Genomic DNA, 16,253 nt, shown 5'->3' on the forward strand with positions numbered 1-16,253 from the left:
CGACGATTACTAGGAGTTAGCCCTAGGTGAAACTACGCTTTGAACGACATATACAGCCAAAAGTGTGACTATTTTATGTATCTCTATTTCTTTTCAGCAGACGCAGCAGTACCAATTCCAAAGACCGGGGTTAGGTTCGAAGCCTCTCTGGAGTAAGTGAACGAGGGTCAATCCCTCCGCAAGGAGATACTCCTGAAAATTTTTGAACGGTCTGCGAGATTTTGAGGAAAAAATTCCGGATCTTTTCGAAATGGTCAATACGTTGATTTCCTTAAATATATACAAACATAACCTTTCCTAAATATTATTTTTTTAAAAAGAGAAATCAAGCTTTTTAAAGTAAGAACACCGGCGTACGCCGGCGCGCCGGCCACGCCGCCACCGCTGATAAAGTGATCGGCGTAAACCTCTAGTACGTACATACATAACTTTGCTTCTAAATACATATGCCTACGTGAGGATGCATACACTTACACACATAAACATGTGATGCCTGTAAACACATCAAACATATTTTGAACTTATAAAATTAAACGAAAAGAGTGGTAAAGCTAAATTAATTTTAATGTTGTCGTAATTAAAAATAAAAATTAAATTAGAATAGAAAAGATGAAAACAAAAATGATGCATAGAAGGAGAAAGAATACTAGAAACACATTTGCTATATTTTGCCCCATTTTCACACAAACTCCCTCCCTCGCATAGACCGACCGGCAATATCCGCTAGCAGTTAAAATCCAGAGCAATGCAGCAACGTTCCCGTAAAAGAAAAATCTCATTTATTAAATGGATGACATTTGTTTCAAAACGCGTGGCGCAATTAATTTATATTGTCATGACATTATAGACTGAACGAATGGTGAACTTGCAAAGGTGACACGAAATTAAAGTCGATTTGTCAGTGCCCGTGTAAGGTAACCCTACAATAAGTGTTGCGTGACCATAAGGTCAAGCAATACGTATGGAACATTCACAGTGAGGGTTACCTCACATAATGTCAAAGTGAATGACGCCAGATTTTTACGCGCATTCAACTCGGGCAGTCATCTAAATTTTCGCTAAGTAATATCGTGTACGGATAAAATATAAGAAATATAGCGGCTCACCTATAAATTTGTCTGACACAAATAAAACCAACATTATTGTGAAAGTTCGAGTGTTTTATTTTAATTGCGGTGATCAAACATTTCAACAGTAGTGAAATACAGTGCGTGCATGCAAACGAGTGCATACCTGCATATCAATCTGCACGATTCTATACTGTCTGAGACACATGGAGACCATTTTGGCCACGCCAGAATCGGTCTCGCCACATGGCGACCGTGACCATGCCTGCAGAAAAATGGTGGCTCCGGGGACCTGGAATAATTCCCTGCAGCACAAAATTAAAAGACATTTACAAATTTGCTAAAAACTAAGTGCGTGGTGGTTGTGATGCGGTGGTGGTTGTAATAAAAAAAAAAAGTACATACATACAAAAAAATTTTACATAAAATGATATAAATTACACAAAGCTGATTGCAACAAATTCAAAAAATTACATGAAGTAATCTATAATTTAAAACTACAAAATCTAACTACAAAAATTACAAAATTTCAAAAAAAAACATTAAAAATTTCAAAAAAAATTACAAAGTTTCAAAAAACTACAAACGAAAAAATATGTAAATTTCAAAAACTACAAAAAAATTTAAAAATTTCAAAAACTACAGAAAAAAATTTAAAAATTTCAAAAACTCCAAAAAAAAAAATTTAAAAATTTCAAAAATTACAAAAAAAATTTAAAATATCAAAAACTACAAAAAAAATCATAAAATTTCAAATACTACAAAAAAAATTTTTTATAAAATTTCATAAACTACAAGAAAAAGGTACATCCTAAATGGCAAAATATACTTTTTAGAACTTCGTATATACATACATTTAAAAATTAATTTGAACTTGAACCAAAGTTACGTGTGGAATTGTGGTGGTACATACATACATATATGTAAAAAGTTTTTGGAAGCTGCTGTACCATACCATAACGTTGACACATAAGCACAACCACCCGCTACGTTTTAATACGCAGTACCGTTAGTAGCAGTAAAATCATGCTATACATAACAAAAGTAAGAAGAAAAAACCAGTCGGCGACGGCATCACTTGGACGGCAACATCTACATCGGCAAGAAGCGGAAAAATACCAACAACACATACACCAGCAAGCAGAAAAGACAAAAAGCGGTACAGTAGAGTAGATTAGAACATACGTACATATCTAATATTTAATTTCTGTGTATAAGTAGACACTTTGCTTCTGTATGTAATCTTTTTCAATACCTGTATACTATGCATGTAGCAAATCAACTTGACACTTTTGCCTTTTTACATATGTACTTTTCTCTAAACATTTGTATACTATGCATGTAGCAACAAAAATTGACACTTTGTTTCTAAACATTTGTATACTGCGCATGTAGCAACACATTTTTCTTCTCACAATTTAACCAAATATTTAATATAAACATTTAAATATCGAAAACTTTTTGAATGTACATTAAAAATAATTTTAAATATACGGCCACCAAATGCATATTATCACGCATATATTACTATATTCTTTCTTTTTCAAACATTAACATGGAACTTGAATTTTTTATTTTAAATGCGAACACTGCTTCGTAATAAATACAATCGGAAAAATATTTTTTTAAATTTACACATTTTTTTAAAACCCTTTTGAAACGCAAATTATACATCAATTCTATATGTATAATACCAAAAATATCAAACCTTTTCGCCAAAAGTTTGCGATAATTATTCGAAGCTAATCAATTTTGAAATCTCTCATTGACTTCAAATATCAATATAGACAGGTTACAGTCACATAATGGTAATGGTGAAAATTTATTTTATCGGTGGAAGCTTAATTTCCCTTTTTCCAATTATTTCTTCGGAAATTGAACATAGTGAATATCATAAACATTTACACATTTTTTGCAACAAATACAGTGCCATTCAAATAGTTAACAATTCCTTCGAAGCATCACACGAATACAGTGTATTCCAAATATTTCAACATATCTTACATTTGCGACTCTTTTCAAACTGTGTATTATATACAGTGTCTTTCAAATATTCCAACAGTTTCTTTTCTTTTGGCATTATTAAACGAATACAGTGCGGTTAAAATATTTCAACATTCACTTGCATTTACAAAATAAGTCTTAAATACAGTGCCTTTGAATATGCGAATCTTTACCATTTACCAATTAACTCATCGATTTTGAATATTTCGAATATTCTCTGATTTCACAAAAAATTTTTTTTTTCTTTTTAAATTGCATACCACAATTACACAGTGAATGAATAGTTTCAAATTCATTTTTGTATAAACAGTGCCTACAGCGTTAGTCTTAACATTTTTCCGAATTTTTTTTTTCATGAAACATTTTTTTTTTTCTGCCACGGAGGTAAACATTTTCAATAAATGTAATAAAGTTTTCAGATGTCAGTTGTCAAATGTCAGATTTTGATTCCAATTTCAAAAATTTACGCTCTAATTTAACTAAAGTTACTAAACGAGTTTTAAATAACCGATCTATCTCAGCGAAAAAATCAATAGAATACGAAGATGCTTTAATTAAAAGCTATAACCAAATAATAATACAAGTAAATTCATATTTTGAAAATCGAGATAAGCCTAGTTCAATAATCGAAAGTTTGTCAAAGTGCAGAGAACAACTCACTAAATGTTTTTCTAGAATTAACTGCAATATAAAAATACCCAAAGATCTTTCTGAATTAATACAAGAAAGCGAATCGAGTTCTGATTTTGACACTGAGGAAGAATTATCTGACGCATCGACAACTTCAGCATACAAAGCTAGTATTATTAAAAAAAGTCACGTATCTTTTCTTGAGGATTTCCCTGGATTTTCCAATACACTCCACAATAATAATTTAGACACAATTAGCGAAGAACAACCAACAATGGCGACTTCAGAGCAAAAGAAAACTTTTATTACTATGTGTGCATCCATAATTAGAGAAAACTACAGCGGCGATCCGCTTTCACTTGCATCCTTTATAGATAAAATAGTTTTGATAGAAGATTTGATGGAAGAAAATTTGACAAATACTTTCATTTCGTTTATAAAATCCAAGTTAGAAGGGAAAGCGCGTGAGGCAATTCCAAATGAAGTAACAACAATTCAACAAATAAAAGATGCATTAAAAGGTAGAATAAAACCTGACAACTCAAAAGTTGTTGCAGGAAAAATTGCATCGTTAAAAGTTTTTAATAATAATCATACCGAATTCGCCAAACGTGTTGAGGAACTCTCCGATGCTTTAGAACGATCATTAGTTATAGAAGGAATGACTCAGGAAAAAGCGCACGAAATGGCAGTCGAACAAACCGTCAAAGTTTGTCGGCTTAACACTCGCTCAGATCTTGTAAAATCAATTTTAGCGTCAACTACGTTTACTGATTCTAAGGATGTAGTTGCGAAAATGATCGTAGAACAAAATAACCAAACAAGTGAAAGGCAGGTACTAGCGTTTAGATCACGTTATAACAGGCAAAATAATAGTTTTCGAGGTAACTTCAGGTCAAATCAATATAATAGGAACAACTTTTCGAGGTACAACAACAATTTTAACAGAAACAACAATAGCAATTATAGGCATAATAACAACAATAATTATGGCTCGCGAAATAATGGTAATTTTCGAAATAACAATAGCAGGCCCGTAAACAGAAACAACAGCAATAACAACAGTAACAACAACAATCGACGTTCAAATACTACAAATAACGCTAGTGTACGCACTTTAAACGCCAACGGCCCTCAGGAGCGAACACTGGGGGACCAGAATCTGAATTAAATAACGTTTTTCAAAATAAATCAATTTATTGTTTAAACCTGAACTACTCAGATTTTATCGAACTGAATTGCAATGACTCTTTTAAAACATGCACTTTCTTAGTAGATACACAGGCTGATATATCAATTATAAAACTTTCAAGTTTAAAACAAAATGTTTCTATAAATAACAACAATATTATAAATATAACGGGTGTTACGACAGATACAGTTTCAACATTGGGTACCATTAAACATAACTTTTTTATTCAAATTTTTCAATTCCACATACTTTAAATGTAGTAGATGACAAATTCAACATACCGTCAGATGGTATTTTAGGCAAAGACTTTTTGAAAAAATACAATTGCATCATAGACTATGCAAACGAGAGCATAACAATTGGCATTGGCAAAAATATTCATAAAATTTCAATTTTACATAATACAACCGATAATACATTGATAATTCCTCCTAGATGCGAAGTTTATCGCTTATTTAAGCTGAAAAAATCTAAACATCCAGTTTTTATAGACGCACAGGAAATTTGTAGTGGTGTGTTCACCGCAAAGTGTATTGTTGACACCAACAATCCGATAATAAAGGTATTAAACGTCACTGACGAGGTAAAATACGTAAGAAATTGCAACATAGTTACGGATGAAATCACCAACTACAACGTGTATAAAATCAATGATCTTTCAAAAGATTCGAAAAGGTCAGAGGAATTAAAATCAATTTTAGAAAAACAAATGCCAAACTATGCCAAACCAAAACTTCTCGATTTATGTCTAAAATATGATGATATTTTTGCACTAAAGACCGATCGTATGACACTTAACAACTTTTATGAACAGAAATTACGATTGACAGATACAAATCCTGTTTACATAAAAAACTACCGTTTACCATATTGTCAGAGAGAGGAAATTAATAAACAAGTTGATAATTTATTGCAAAACGATCTTATAGAACACAGCTATTCCAACTATAATAGTCCATTGATACTTGTGCCAAAGAAAAACCCAAATGGACAGAAATCCTACAGGATGTGTGTTGACTTTAGAGCCGTAAACAAAAAATTGATAGCAGACAAATTCCCACTTGCACGAATAGACGATATTCTTGATAATCTAGGCAGAGCCAAATATTTTTCTACAATGGATCTGTATTCAGGTTTTCACCAAATCCCATTAAATAAAGATTCTAGAGACATCACTTCATTCAGCACTGATCGTGGTGCTTTTCGATGGAAAGTTTTACCATTCGGTTTAAACGTAGCTCCGAACTCATTCTCAAGAATGATGTCAATTGCCTTTTCAGGAATTTCTCCAAACCAAGCCTTTTTATATGTCGATGATCTTATAGTCATTGGGTGTAGCGAAGCTCACCATCTTAAAAATTTAGAACAAGTCTTTCAAACATGCAAAAAATTTAATTTGCGTCTCAATCCCGAAAAATGCAACTTCATGCGTTCAGAAGTCACTTTCCTAGGACACAAATGTTCGTCAAAAGGTCTACTTCCAGACGATTCCAAAATAATTGCAATAAAAAAATATCCGAAACCTTGCGATAAAGATGCAGTAAGACGATTCGTGGCATTCGCCAATTATTACAGAAGGTTTATACCAAATTTTGCTTCCATAGCAGCACCTTTAAATAAACTTAGCAGGAAAAGAGTAGAATTTAAATGGGATCAATCATGTGATATAGCATTTGAAAAACTCCGAAAATCTTTAATTTCTCCTCAAATTCTCCAATACCCAGACTTCAAAAAGGAATTTATAATTACTGTCGACGCTTCAAAAATTGGTTGTGGTGCCATTTTAAGTCAAAATAAAGATGGCATTGACTTACCAATTTGTTTCGCGTCCAAATCATTTAATAATTCAGAACAAAAGAAATCAATAATTGAGTTAGAGCTTTTAGCTATATTTTTTGCAATAAAACAGTTCAGACCATACATATATGGCACACACTTTACAGTCAAGTCCGATCATCGTCCATTAGTTTACTTGTTCAATATGAAAGATCCCTCTTCAAAACTTTCACGTATCAGACTTGAACTGGCAGAGTACAACTTCACTATTGAATACATAAAAGGTAAAACGAACGTAGGAGCAGATGCACTCTCTCGCATCACAATAGAAGAAATTAAAAATTCAGGAACATCAATTTTAGCAGTACAGACAAGATCACAGACAAAACAAAAACAATTAATGCAACAAGAAATACTCAAAGAAGAAAAAGTAAAAGAAAACATAAAATTACAAGTTTATGATAATTTTTCAAACAAATTTTCAAAGAAAATACCCAGAGTAAAATCCCAAATAAATTATGATAAAAGTGGTAAAATTACGAATTTTGAATTAAATGCGCATCTAAAACACAAAAAGATTGAGTTAATTAAGGTTGCGTGTGCTAACAAAATAATACATTTAGATGAATTACTTTTGAAGCTACAAAAAGAAGCTGGCAAGCGCAATATTAATATAATTGAATTGCAAAAAAATGATAATCTTTTTAAATATTTTTCGATATCAGATCTGAAAACCACTGGGAATAAAATTTTAAAACACTTAGAAATCGTCCTAACCGAACCCGTAGAAACTGTGACAGACGAAGACAAAAAACAACAATTAATAACAATTTACCATACCGACCCTATTTTAGGAGGACATTTCGGTAGCAAAAAAGTTTATGCAAAACTCAGAACCAAATATTATTGGAAAGGCATGACGCGCGATATAGCGAAATTTGTTAAAAACTGCGAAAAATGTCTTTTGAATAAGGTTAAGCCAAAAACAAAAGAAAATTTAGTCCTAACCGAAACACCATGTAAGCCATTCGACATTGTTGTCATTGACACTATAGGACCTCTACCTCAATCCGATAATGGTAACAAGTTCGCTGTCACCATTATATGCGATCTCAGCAAATACTTAGTAACGATTGCGATACCTGACAAAAGTGCAAAAACGGTCGCATCAGCTATTTTTGAAAATTTCATACTAATATATGGCATTATGAAAACAATTAAAACCGATTTAGGTACCGAATACAAAAATGAAATTTTTTCAGAGTTAACAAAACTATTAAAAATAGAACATAAATTTTCCACAGCGTACCATCATGAAACTCTTGGCACAGTAGAGCGAAATCACAGAGTTTTCAATGAATATTTAAGATCTTTTCTAAATCCCAATTTTTCCGACTGGGATGTTTACTTGAAATATTTCACTTTTCTTCATAACACAACAACAAACACAGTATTCGATAATAAATTCTCACCATATGAATTAGTCTTTGGCAAAGCAGCTAATTTACCAAAAGAACTGCAAACCGATAAAATAGACCCGATTTATAACATAGAAAACTATTCGAAAGAAGTTAAATTTCGTTTTCAAAAAACTCACGAATTAGCGAATAAAACAGTTACAGAACACAAATTAAAAAATCAAACCGGATATAACAAAAGTTCACAACCAATATCTGTCAAGGTATTTGACAAGGTATTGCTTGAAAAAGAACCCCGCGACAAGCATAGTAGTATCTATATTGGTCCGTATACCGTAATAGGTATTGACGGCGTAAACGTCACGTTAATTGATGACGAAACGAAAAAGAAAAAAATAGTACACAAAAATAGAATAAGAAAAATTAATTAAATTAAATTTTTAAATTCAAGATTATTTAAAGTTAATCTCTATCGTTAAATTAGAAATAAAATGTTTTTCTTCCAAACCTGAAAAAAAAAGGACAATGAAATCAAATAAATTTAAGCAATCATTAAAAATTAAGAACTGAATGTATACAGTAGAATTAAAACACAAAAAATTTTGTTTTCTAATTATAAAAACTAAATTTAAGTTCTACTTTAGAACTAGACTTTACAACTCAATTCTTAATTTAGACCTAAACATAGATGTAGATTTAAACTTAGTTTAACAGTCTTAAACTTTTAAAGTTAATTACATCGCTTTTGGGACAGAAGAATTTGGCCAATTCTTCTTTTCCAAAGGGGAATGATGTAAGGTAACCCTACAATAAGTGTTGCGTGACCATAAGGTCAAGCAATACGTATGGAACATTCACAGTGAGGGTTACCTCACATAATGTCAAAGTGAATGACGCCAGATTTTTACGCGCATTCAACTCGGGCAGTCATCTAAATTTTCGCTAAGTAATATCGTGTACGGATAAAATATAAGAAATATAGCGGCTCACCTATAAATTTGTCTGACACAAATAAAACCAACATTATTGTGAAAGTTCGAGTGTTTTATTTTAATTGCGGTGATCAAACATTTCAACAGTAGTGAAATACAGTGCGTGCATGCAAACGAGTGCATACCTGCATATCAATCTGCACGATTCTATACTGTCTGAGACACATGGAGACCATTTTGGCCACGCCAGAATCGGTCTCGCCACACCCGTTGACATTCCCCTCCATGTGTAGCAATGCAAGAATTTTGTAAACTTTACAGTATGTATTATAATATCAATTTTTAATTTTATTTTGATCCAACACTGCACGTTCTGCATCGATCTCTGCATTAAAACATCTATTTACTTTCATAAATTTATGTATATATGGATGCTTCCAACGTTACGGATGTTCCATCCTGGCACACTCTTTTGAGTGAAAAACCTTAGCAGGCAATGGATTTGGAAAAGTGTCTTTTGCATAGAACAACGTTCGCAAACGTCTATGCAACACAATTATACATTTTTCCATAAACAATGCACAGTTATTTTAACTAAATAATAAAGCTGCTATTCCATCGGAAGCCGTCTCACCCTTACTAATAATTGCATCTGACAAAAAAAAAATTAATTTTCTACATGTTGGTATCGTCAAAGGAGGGAAACTGAAAACAAAAATTTACCAGCCATAACTCTATATTTTATCCTATTTCCTTTGCTTCTAAATACGGATGTCTATAGGAATACTTCCTGGGCCGGAGCGTCTTCATCCGTTTGCATAACATGACTTAGCCAGCAGACCAGCAGTAGTACCAGTCAGTTTTATCGCATTATTATTCATTTTTAGCACATACGCGCTAGTAGTTGGTACGTACGGTTCATGGAAGGTACTCAATATTGGGCCCTTCAAAATTCCCATTGTTGGTCTACTGACATTTATTGCCAGCCTATTTTTTTCAAATCAAAAATTTGTCAAATTGTTAAGCAAGATATGAAGGGAAGCGGTCAGAGGGAATAATCTGGTGTTCCAATATGTTTATCCGCTGAGCTGAGAGCACCCACAGCATGAAAGAATTTCGAACAAAGTTCCACACACAGTCTTACTTAGGAACTTTTTTATAGTTTGGAAATTATTAATCTGAAAGATCCAACTGTAAATGAGGGAAATGACTAGGATCAAATTTACCTTTCCAATTTACACATGTATTAAAATATTTTTGCAAAATACAAATACTTCTTAGATAGTGAAAAAAAAAACTTTACTTACTTACGAAAACGGCATAATGAATAAATTAAGGAACAGAAAATGTCTTAGTCAACTTGTCTCAGCTTTGTTAGTAAAATTGCCACTATTACTAATTATTTATTTATTTTTATGTATATTTGTATAAAGACATCCCAGAAGAAAAATGAAGGAGAACGAAGCACTAAAGAAGTCATTTCCCAGTGTTTAGGAACCTTTTCCTCTGAAAGATTTCGTTCATTACTATATCCATCGTGTACTTTTACATCAACTTTGATTGTACGTAATGACGTAAAGGAATCGAGATAGACATATCGTTAGCTTAATGTGAAAATGTGCTTTTTACGAATTTTACAGGAGACGAAAAAAACTGAATAATTTTTGAAATAACCCTTTTTTCAAAACTGTGAATGAGGATACTTTACTTGCAATACTTTTGAGTGTAGAAGCTTTGAAAAAGTTAAATAAAGATCATGTATGCTAACCCAGCAGCTATTTTATATGACTTAGCACAATTTCCTCACTCAAAACAAATTTTTTCTCCTGACTTAGCACTTTTTACTCAATATGTTTCCCCATCACTCCTCCCCTTTAATGATTGAAATATAACACTAAAACTATATATTTCACAAAAAATACTATTTATTTGTTAAACTATTTCTAACTATTGGCGGCCACCGTGGTTTGATGGTAGCGTGCTCCGCCTACCACACCGAATGCCCTGGGTTAACACCTCGGGCAAAGCAACATCAAATTTTTAGAAATAAGGTTTTTCAATTAGAAGAAAGCTTTTCTAAGCGGGGTCGCCCCTCGGCAGTGTTTGGCAAGCACTCCGAGTGTATTTCTGCCATGAAAAGCTCTCTGTTCGGAGTCGGCATAAAACAAGTGGGTCCCGTCCCGCCAATTTGTAGGAAAAATTAAAAAAAAAGAGCACAACGTAAATTTGGTAGAGAAGCTCGGCCTAAAATCTCTTCGGAGGTTATCGCGCCTTACATTTATTTATTTATTTTACTTCTAACGGTTCTGATCTGGACTCTTTTGCCGGATGGTTCGCAGACAATAACTTATTTTTAAATTCAAACAAATGCTGTGTTTTGTCTTCTTCCATAAAGACAACTGCCACATACATTATCTACAAACTAAATGCTAAATCTCTTAATAGTTGTCAAGAGAGTAAAGACTTGGGTATAATTTTTGACTCCAAACTCTCTTTTTCTAGTCACATTGATTTCGTTGTTTCAAAATTTATTGCAATGGTTGGGTTCAGTAGACGAAACACCAGTGACTTTAAGGACCCTATGATGTTGAAGGCACTTTATATATCCTTGGTCAGAAGTGGTATTGAATATTGCTCAAGAATATGGAATCCTTTCTATGAATCTAACTCCTATAAAATTGAGAAAATTCCAAAAAATTTTACAAAAATTGCTTTACGTATGCTTCATTGGCCAGACGGCCTTCCAGCATATACCAGCAGGTGCAAATTGCTTGATCTTCAGGCTTTGCATGACAGAACAACTTGAATCTCACTCATGCTTGCCTATAATGTAATAAACGTTAGCACGAATTGCTCTGATTTATCTACTTTGTTCATTCCATATATTCCACTGCGTGATCTTCGGCATAAAAGATTATGTATCGAAATAACTCATAAAACGAATTATGCTATGAATGAACCTATAACTAGGACTACACATCTAGCAAATCGATTTACTAGTGTTATTAACTTTAAAAACAGCTTATATAAGTTTAAGTTTGAATTGTTTTCTATTTTTAATTAGTTTGTAAGAAAGTATGTAGTTATCGACATGTAAGAATTGAAGTAGATTATGGTCAGCGCAAAGCATTTATCAAACACCAAAGGCATGTCTCAATTGGGTGAATCCAATTTCGAGGGGTTGTGTTCGCAACCTTCTCAAGGGGTTGCCAGCACAATATATAGCTTCTCCAACCCAATTGTCAACTCACCTAACCGTGGCGAATCCTGTTTCATTGACAGCCGAACCCAAGTTCCTCATCGAACTAGAGGTGGGGAGGGCGGTATGGCCTAGAAGGTTTAATGTGGTCATATCAACCGTTCCCGAGATGGTCGAGCTAGTAGTACTTTAATAGTGCTTTGTTACCGGAACGTACCGGATCTATATCCGCCAAAGGGCCATCAACATCGGTAACACTCCCCAAAGCCTTCTGGAGTGTCTTTATCGTTAATACAACAACAACAACAAAGCATGTACTTTTGGACTGAATGAATTAAATAAATAAATAAAATGGGCGCACAAATAAATGACTAGTAATTCAGATTGATATTATTGACTGGTCGACTTAGCACAGTTTTTTCAAAAGCTGACGACTTAGCAAATTTACTCACCATGCCCGCAGCACGTAAAAATTAAAAATTTTAATATTTTTTTTGTGATCGATGTATTTTGAATTCAGTTTTAAAACTGCATTAAAATACAATTTTTCAAAAAAAGTGACTTCATATTTTCACATTAAGCTAACGATATGCATACCTAATTACAAGCATCAGCATCGAAAAAGATTTTGACTGAGCCGTGTTCGTCCGTCCGTCCGTGAACACGACAACTCGAGTAAATATCGAGAATTTCGAAAAATGAAAAAAAACTGTGACAATGCATTATCCAAGACTCATAAATTGCGCAAACTTGCCGAGTAAATTAGTTTTATGGCTGAAAATAGATATTTTGTAAAATTTTATAAAAAGGGCGTGCCCACATTTAGTAGAAGAAAATTCAAAAAGCTTTGATAGCCGTAAATCAAAAGGCGTTGATATAAATTTGCAACCTGGCATAAGAATGGCTCTTGTTATAAATAAAATCGGTTGACTAACAAACCCATTTGCATATACAGATGGACATACACATTTACAAGACTTCAACAAAACTTCAAAAGTTCCAATGTTGCTCTAAAAACGTTTCAAAAACGATCAAATTAGAGTCCGAAGAAACTGGAATAAATCTTTCGAAAGAGATCATGAAATGGTTTTAATATGACATCAAAAAGTGTCAGAAAACGCTTCAACTTTTAATGCAACTTTAAATTTTTGGGAGCTCATTTCTGATGGGAAATATATGAAAAATGAGCGTCCTATAGATTTTAAAGGAGGCTTTTCCCCTCCTTTTGGCTAGGTGGGTCAATTCTCGAGTAGGAGACCAAAAATCACTCTCATCGGAACGTTACCCATATGTGATTTGCTCTTGCTTAAAAGCTATTTTGTAATGCCTTCTGAAGGGAAACTTTGACAACTTTTCTTCTGGGGTAAATGTACATATGTAAGTATAAAAAATGTATATGTATATAACCTAGTATGCATCAATCATTTGACAAACAAACGCTAGCGCATGGTCATTCATAATATATTGTCGACAATATCCGATTACAACGCATTAACATGACTCCTAATTAACTACCGTTTATCAAATTCGCATGAGAAAACTACTTATGGGGATGTAATTGCATACATAAATATATACATATGCATACAAGTTAATTGGCTATATTTGGAAATGTGTAAGTTCTTTTTATTGAACTGTAATATGCAACCACACGAACTGCAAACAATATAGACTTACTTACATATTACTTATAATACGATGACAACAACAACAACAATAACAATATCACTAACAAGCGCAAAAAAAAAGCCAAACAGCAAAAAAATTAACAAAATAAAGTGAGAATAATGATAATGATTACAGTCATAATGATTATGGGGTCTGTTGTCAGTTTATTGTTGTTTGTTTCATAGTTGTTGGTGACTTGTTGCTGGTTGTTTGCTGATTGTTGGCTGACATTGTTGACTTTCCAATTGCAGTTTTGCTTATTTTAAAGTTGACATTACTCTCCGCCACTGAAATTGGAGACAAAACCATTAACAAACAGTCGTGGAAGATATATACACACTGCCACATTTGCACAAACAGCAGCGAGCACGACAGTTTTTATCAAATTTCGACAGTTAAATTCTTCTTTGTTATTTTTGATAATTTAAGAAAAATCTCCCATGAATTTTTTACCTAAAACTATACACCGATCTCAAAAATGATGTGAAAAAAAAATTTGAAAATTCGAGAGGAGGAAAACTCTGAATTTTCTTGAGCTGCTATTTTACATCACAATCAGTTTTATTCCAACAAAATACAATTTGAAGGTCTCTCAAAATTTCCATTGATTTTTATACTCAGTTGAGCAGAGCTCACAGAGTATATTAACTTTGATTGGATAACGGTTGGTTGAACAGGTATAAAGGAATCGAGATAGATATAGACTTCCATATATCAAAATCATCAGTATCGAAAAAAAATTTTATTGAGCCATGTCGGTCCGTCCGTCCGTTAACACGATAACTTGAGTAAATTTTGAGGTATCTTGATGAAATTTGTTGTGTAGGTTCCTGGGCACTCATCTCAAATCGCTATTTAAAATGAAATATCGGACTACAACCACGCCCACTTTTTTGATATCGAAAATTTCGAGAAACCGAAAAACCGAAAAAGTGCGATAATTCATTACCAAAACAATGGGCGTGGCACCGCCCACTTTTAAAAGAAGGTAATTTAAAAGTTTTGCAAGCTGTAATTTGGCAGTCGTTGGAGATATCATGATGAAATTTGGTAGGAACGTTATTCCTATCACTATATGTATGCTCAAAAAAATTAGCAAAATCGGAGAACGATCATGGCCACTTTTTGAAAAAAATTTTTAAGTAAAATTTTAACAAAAAATTTAATATCTTTACAGTATATAAGTAAATTATGTCAACATTCAACTCCAGTAATTATATGGTGCAACAAAATACAAAAATAAAAGAAATTTTCAAAATGGGCGTGGCTCCGCCATTTTTCATTTAATTTGTCTAGAATACTTTTAATGTCATAAGTCGGACAAAAATTTACCAATCCTTGTGAAATTTGGTAGGGGCTTAGATTCTAGGACGATAATTTATTTCTGTGCAAAAGGGCGAATTCGGTTGAAGCCACGCCCAGTTTTTATACACAGTCGACCGTCTGTCCTTCCGCTCGGCCGTTAACACGATAACGTGAGCAAAAATCGATATATCTTTACTAAACTCAGTTCACGTACTTATCCTAACTCACTTTGAATTGGTATAAAAAATGGCCGAAATCCGACTATGACCACGCCCACTTTTTCGATATCGAAAATTACGAAAAATGAAAAAAATGCCATAATTCTATACCAAATACGAAAAAAGGGATTAAACATGGTAATTGGATTGGTTTATTGACAAAAAATATAACTTTAGGAAAAAACTTTGTAAAATGGGTGTGACACCTACCATATTAAGTAGAAGAAAATAAAAAGTTCTGCAGGGCGAAAAAAAACCTTAAAATCTTGGCAGGAATACTGTTCGTGGTATTACATATATAAATAAATTAGCGGTATCAAACAGGTGATGTTCTGGGGCACCCTGGTCCACATTTTGGTCGATATCTTGAAAACGCCTTCACATATAAAACTACCACCACTCTCTTTTAAAACCCTCATTAATACCTTTAATTTGATACCCATATCGTACAAACACATTACAGAGTCACCCCTGGTCCACCTTTATGGCGATATCTCGCAAAGGCGACCACCTATAGAACTAAGCCCACGCACATTTAAAATACTCATTAACACCTTTCGTTTGATACCCATATCGTACAAACAAGTTTTAGAGTCAGCCCTGGTCCACCTTTATGGCGATATCTCGAAAAGGCGTCCTCCTATAGAACTTAGGCCCACTCCCTTTCAAAATACTCATTAACACTTTCATTTGATACCCATATCGTACAAACAAGTTCTAGAGTCAGCCCTGGTCCACCTTTATGGCGATATCTTGAAAAGGCGTCCACCTATAGAACTAAGCCCACGCCCTTTTAAAATACTCATCAGCACCTTTCGATTGATACCCATATCGTACAAACAAG

General features: G+C 33.3%; 1 protein-coding gene across 6 annotated transcripts in view; it reads left to right on the forward strand.

Moving 5' to 3' along the window:
* Nucleotides 1-16,253, forward strand: part of Epac (Exchange protein directly activated by cAMP) — a 219,285-nt gene that overhangs the window by 65,884 nt on the left and 137,148 nt on the right. Inside the window, exon 4 of one of the 6 annotated variants that reach the window (XM_067776972.1) lies at nt 101-9,232. The exons of the other annotated variants lie outside the window; for them this stretch is intronic. Within the exon in view, the coding sequence (XP_067633073.1) occupies nt 5,603-8,518 (2,916 nt within the window). The 5' untranslated portion in view covers nt 101-5,602 and the 3' untranslated portion in view covers nt 8,519-9,232. Of the gene's footprint in view, nt 1-100; nt 9,233-16,253 lie in introns of those variants that run through there. 6 annotated transcript variants of the gene reach the window in all.

Source organism: Eurosta solidaginis, chromosome 3 (assembly GCF_040869045.1).
Source record: "Eurosta solidaginis isolate ZX-2024a chromosome 3, ASM4086904v1, whole genome shotgun sequence".
In the NCBI taxonomy this organism is placed as follows: Eukaryota; Metazoa; Arthropoda; class Insecta; order Diptera; family Tephritidae; genus Eurosta; species Eurosta solidaginis.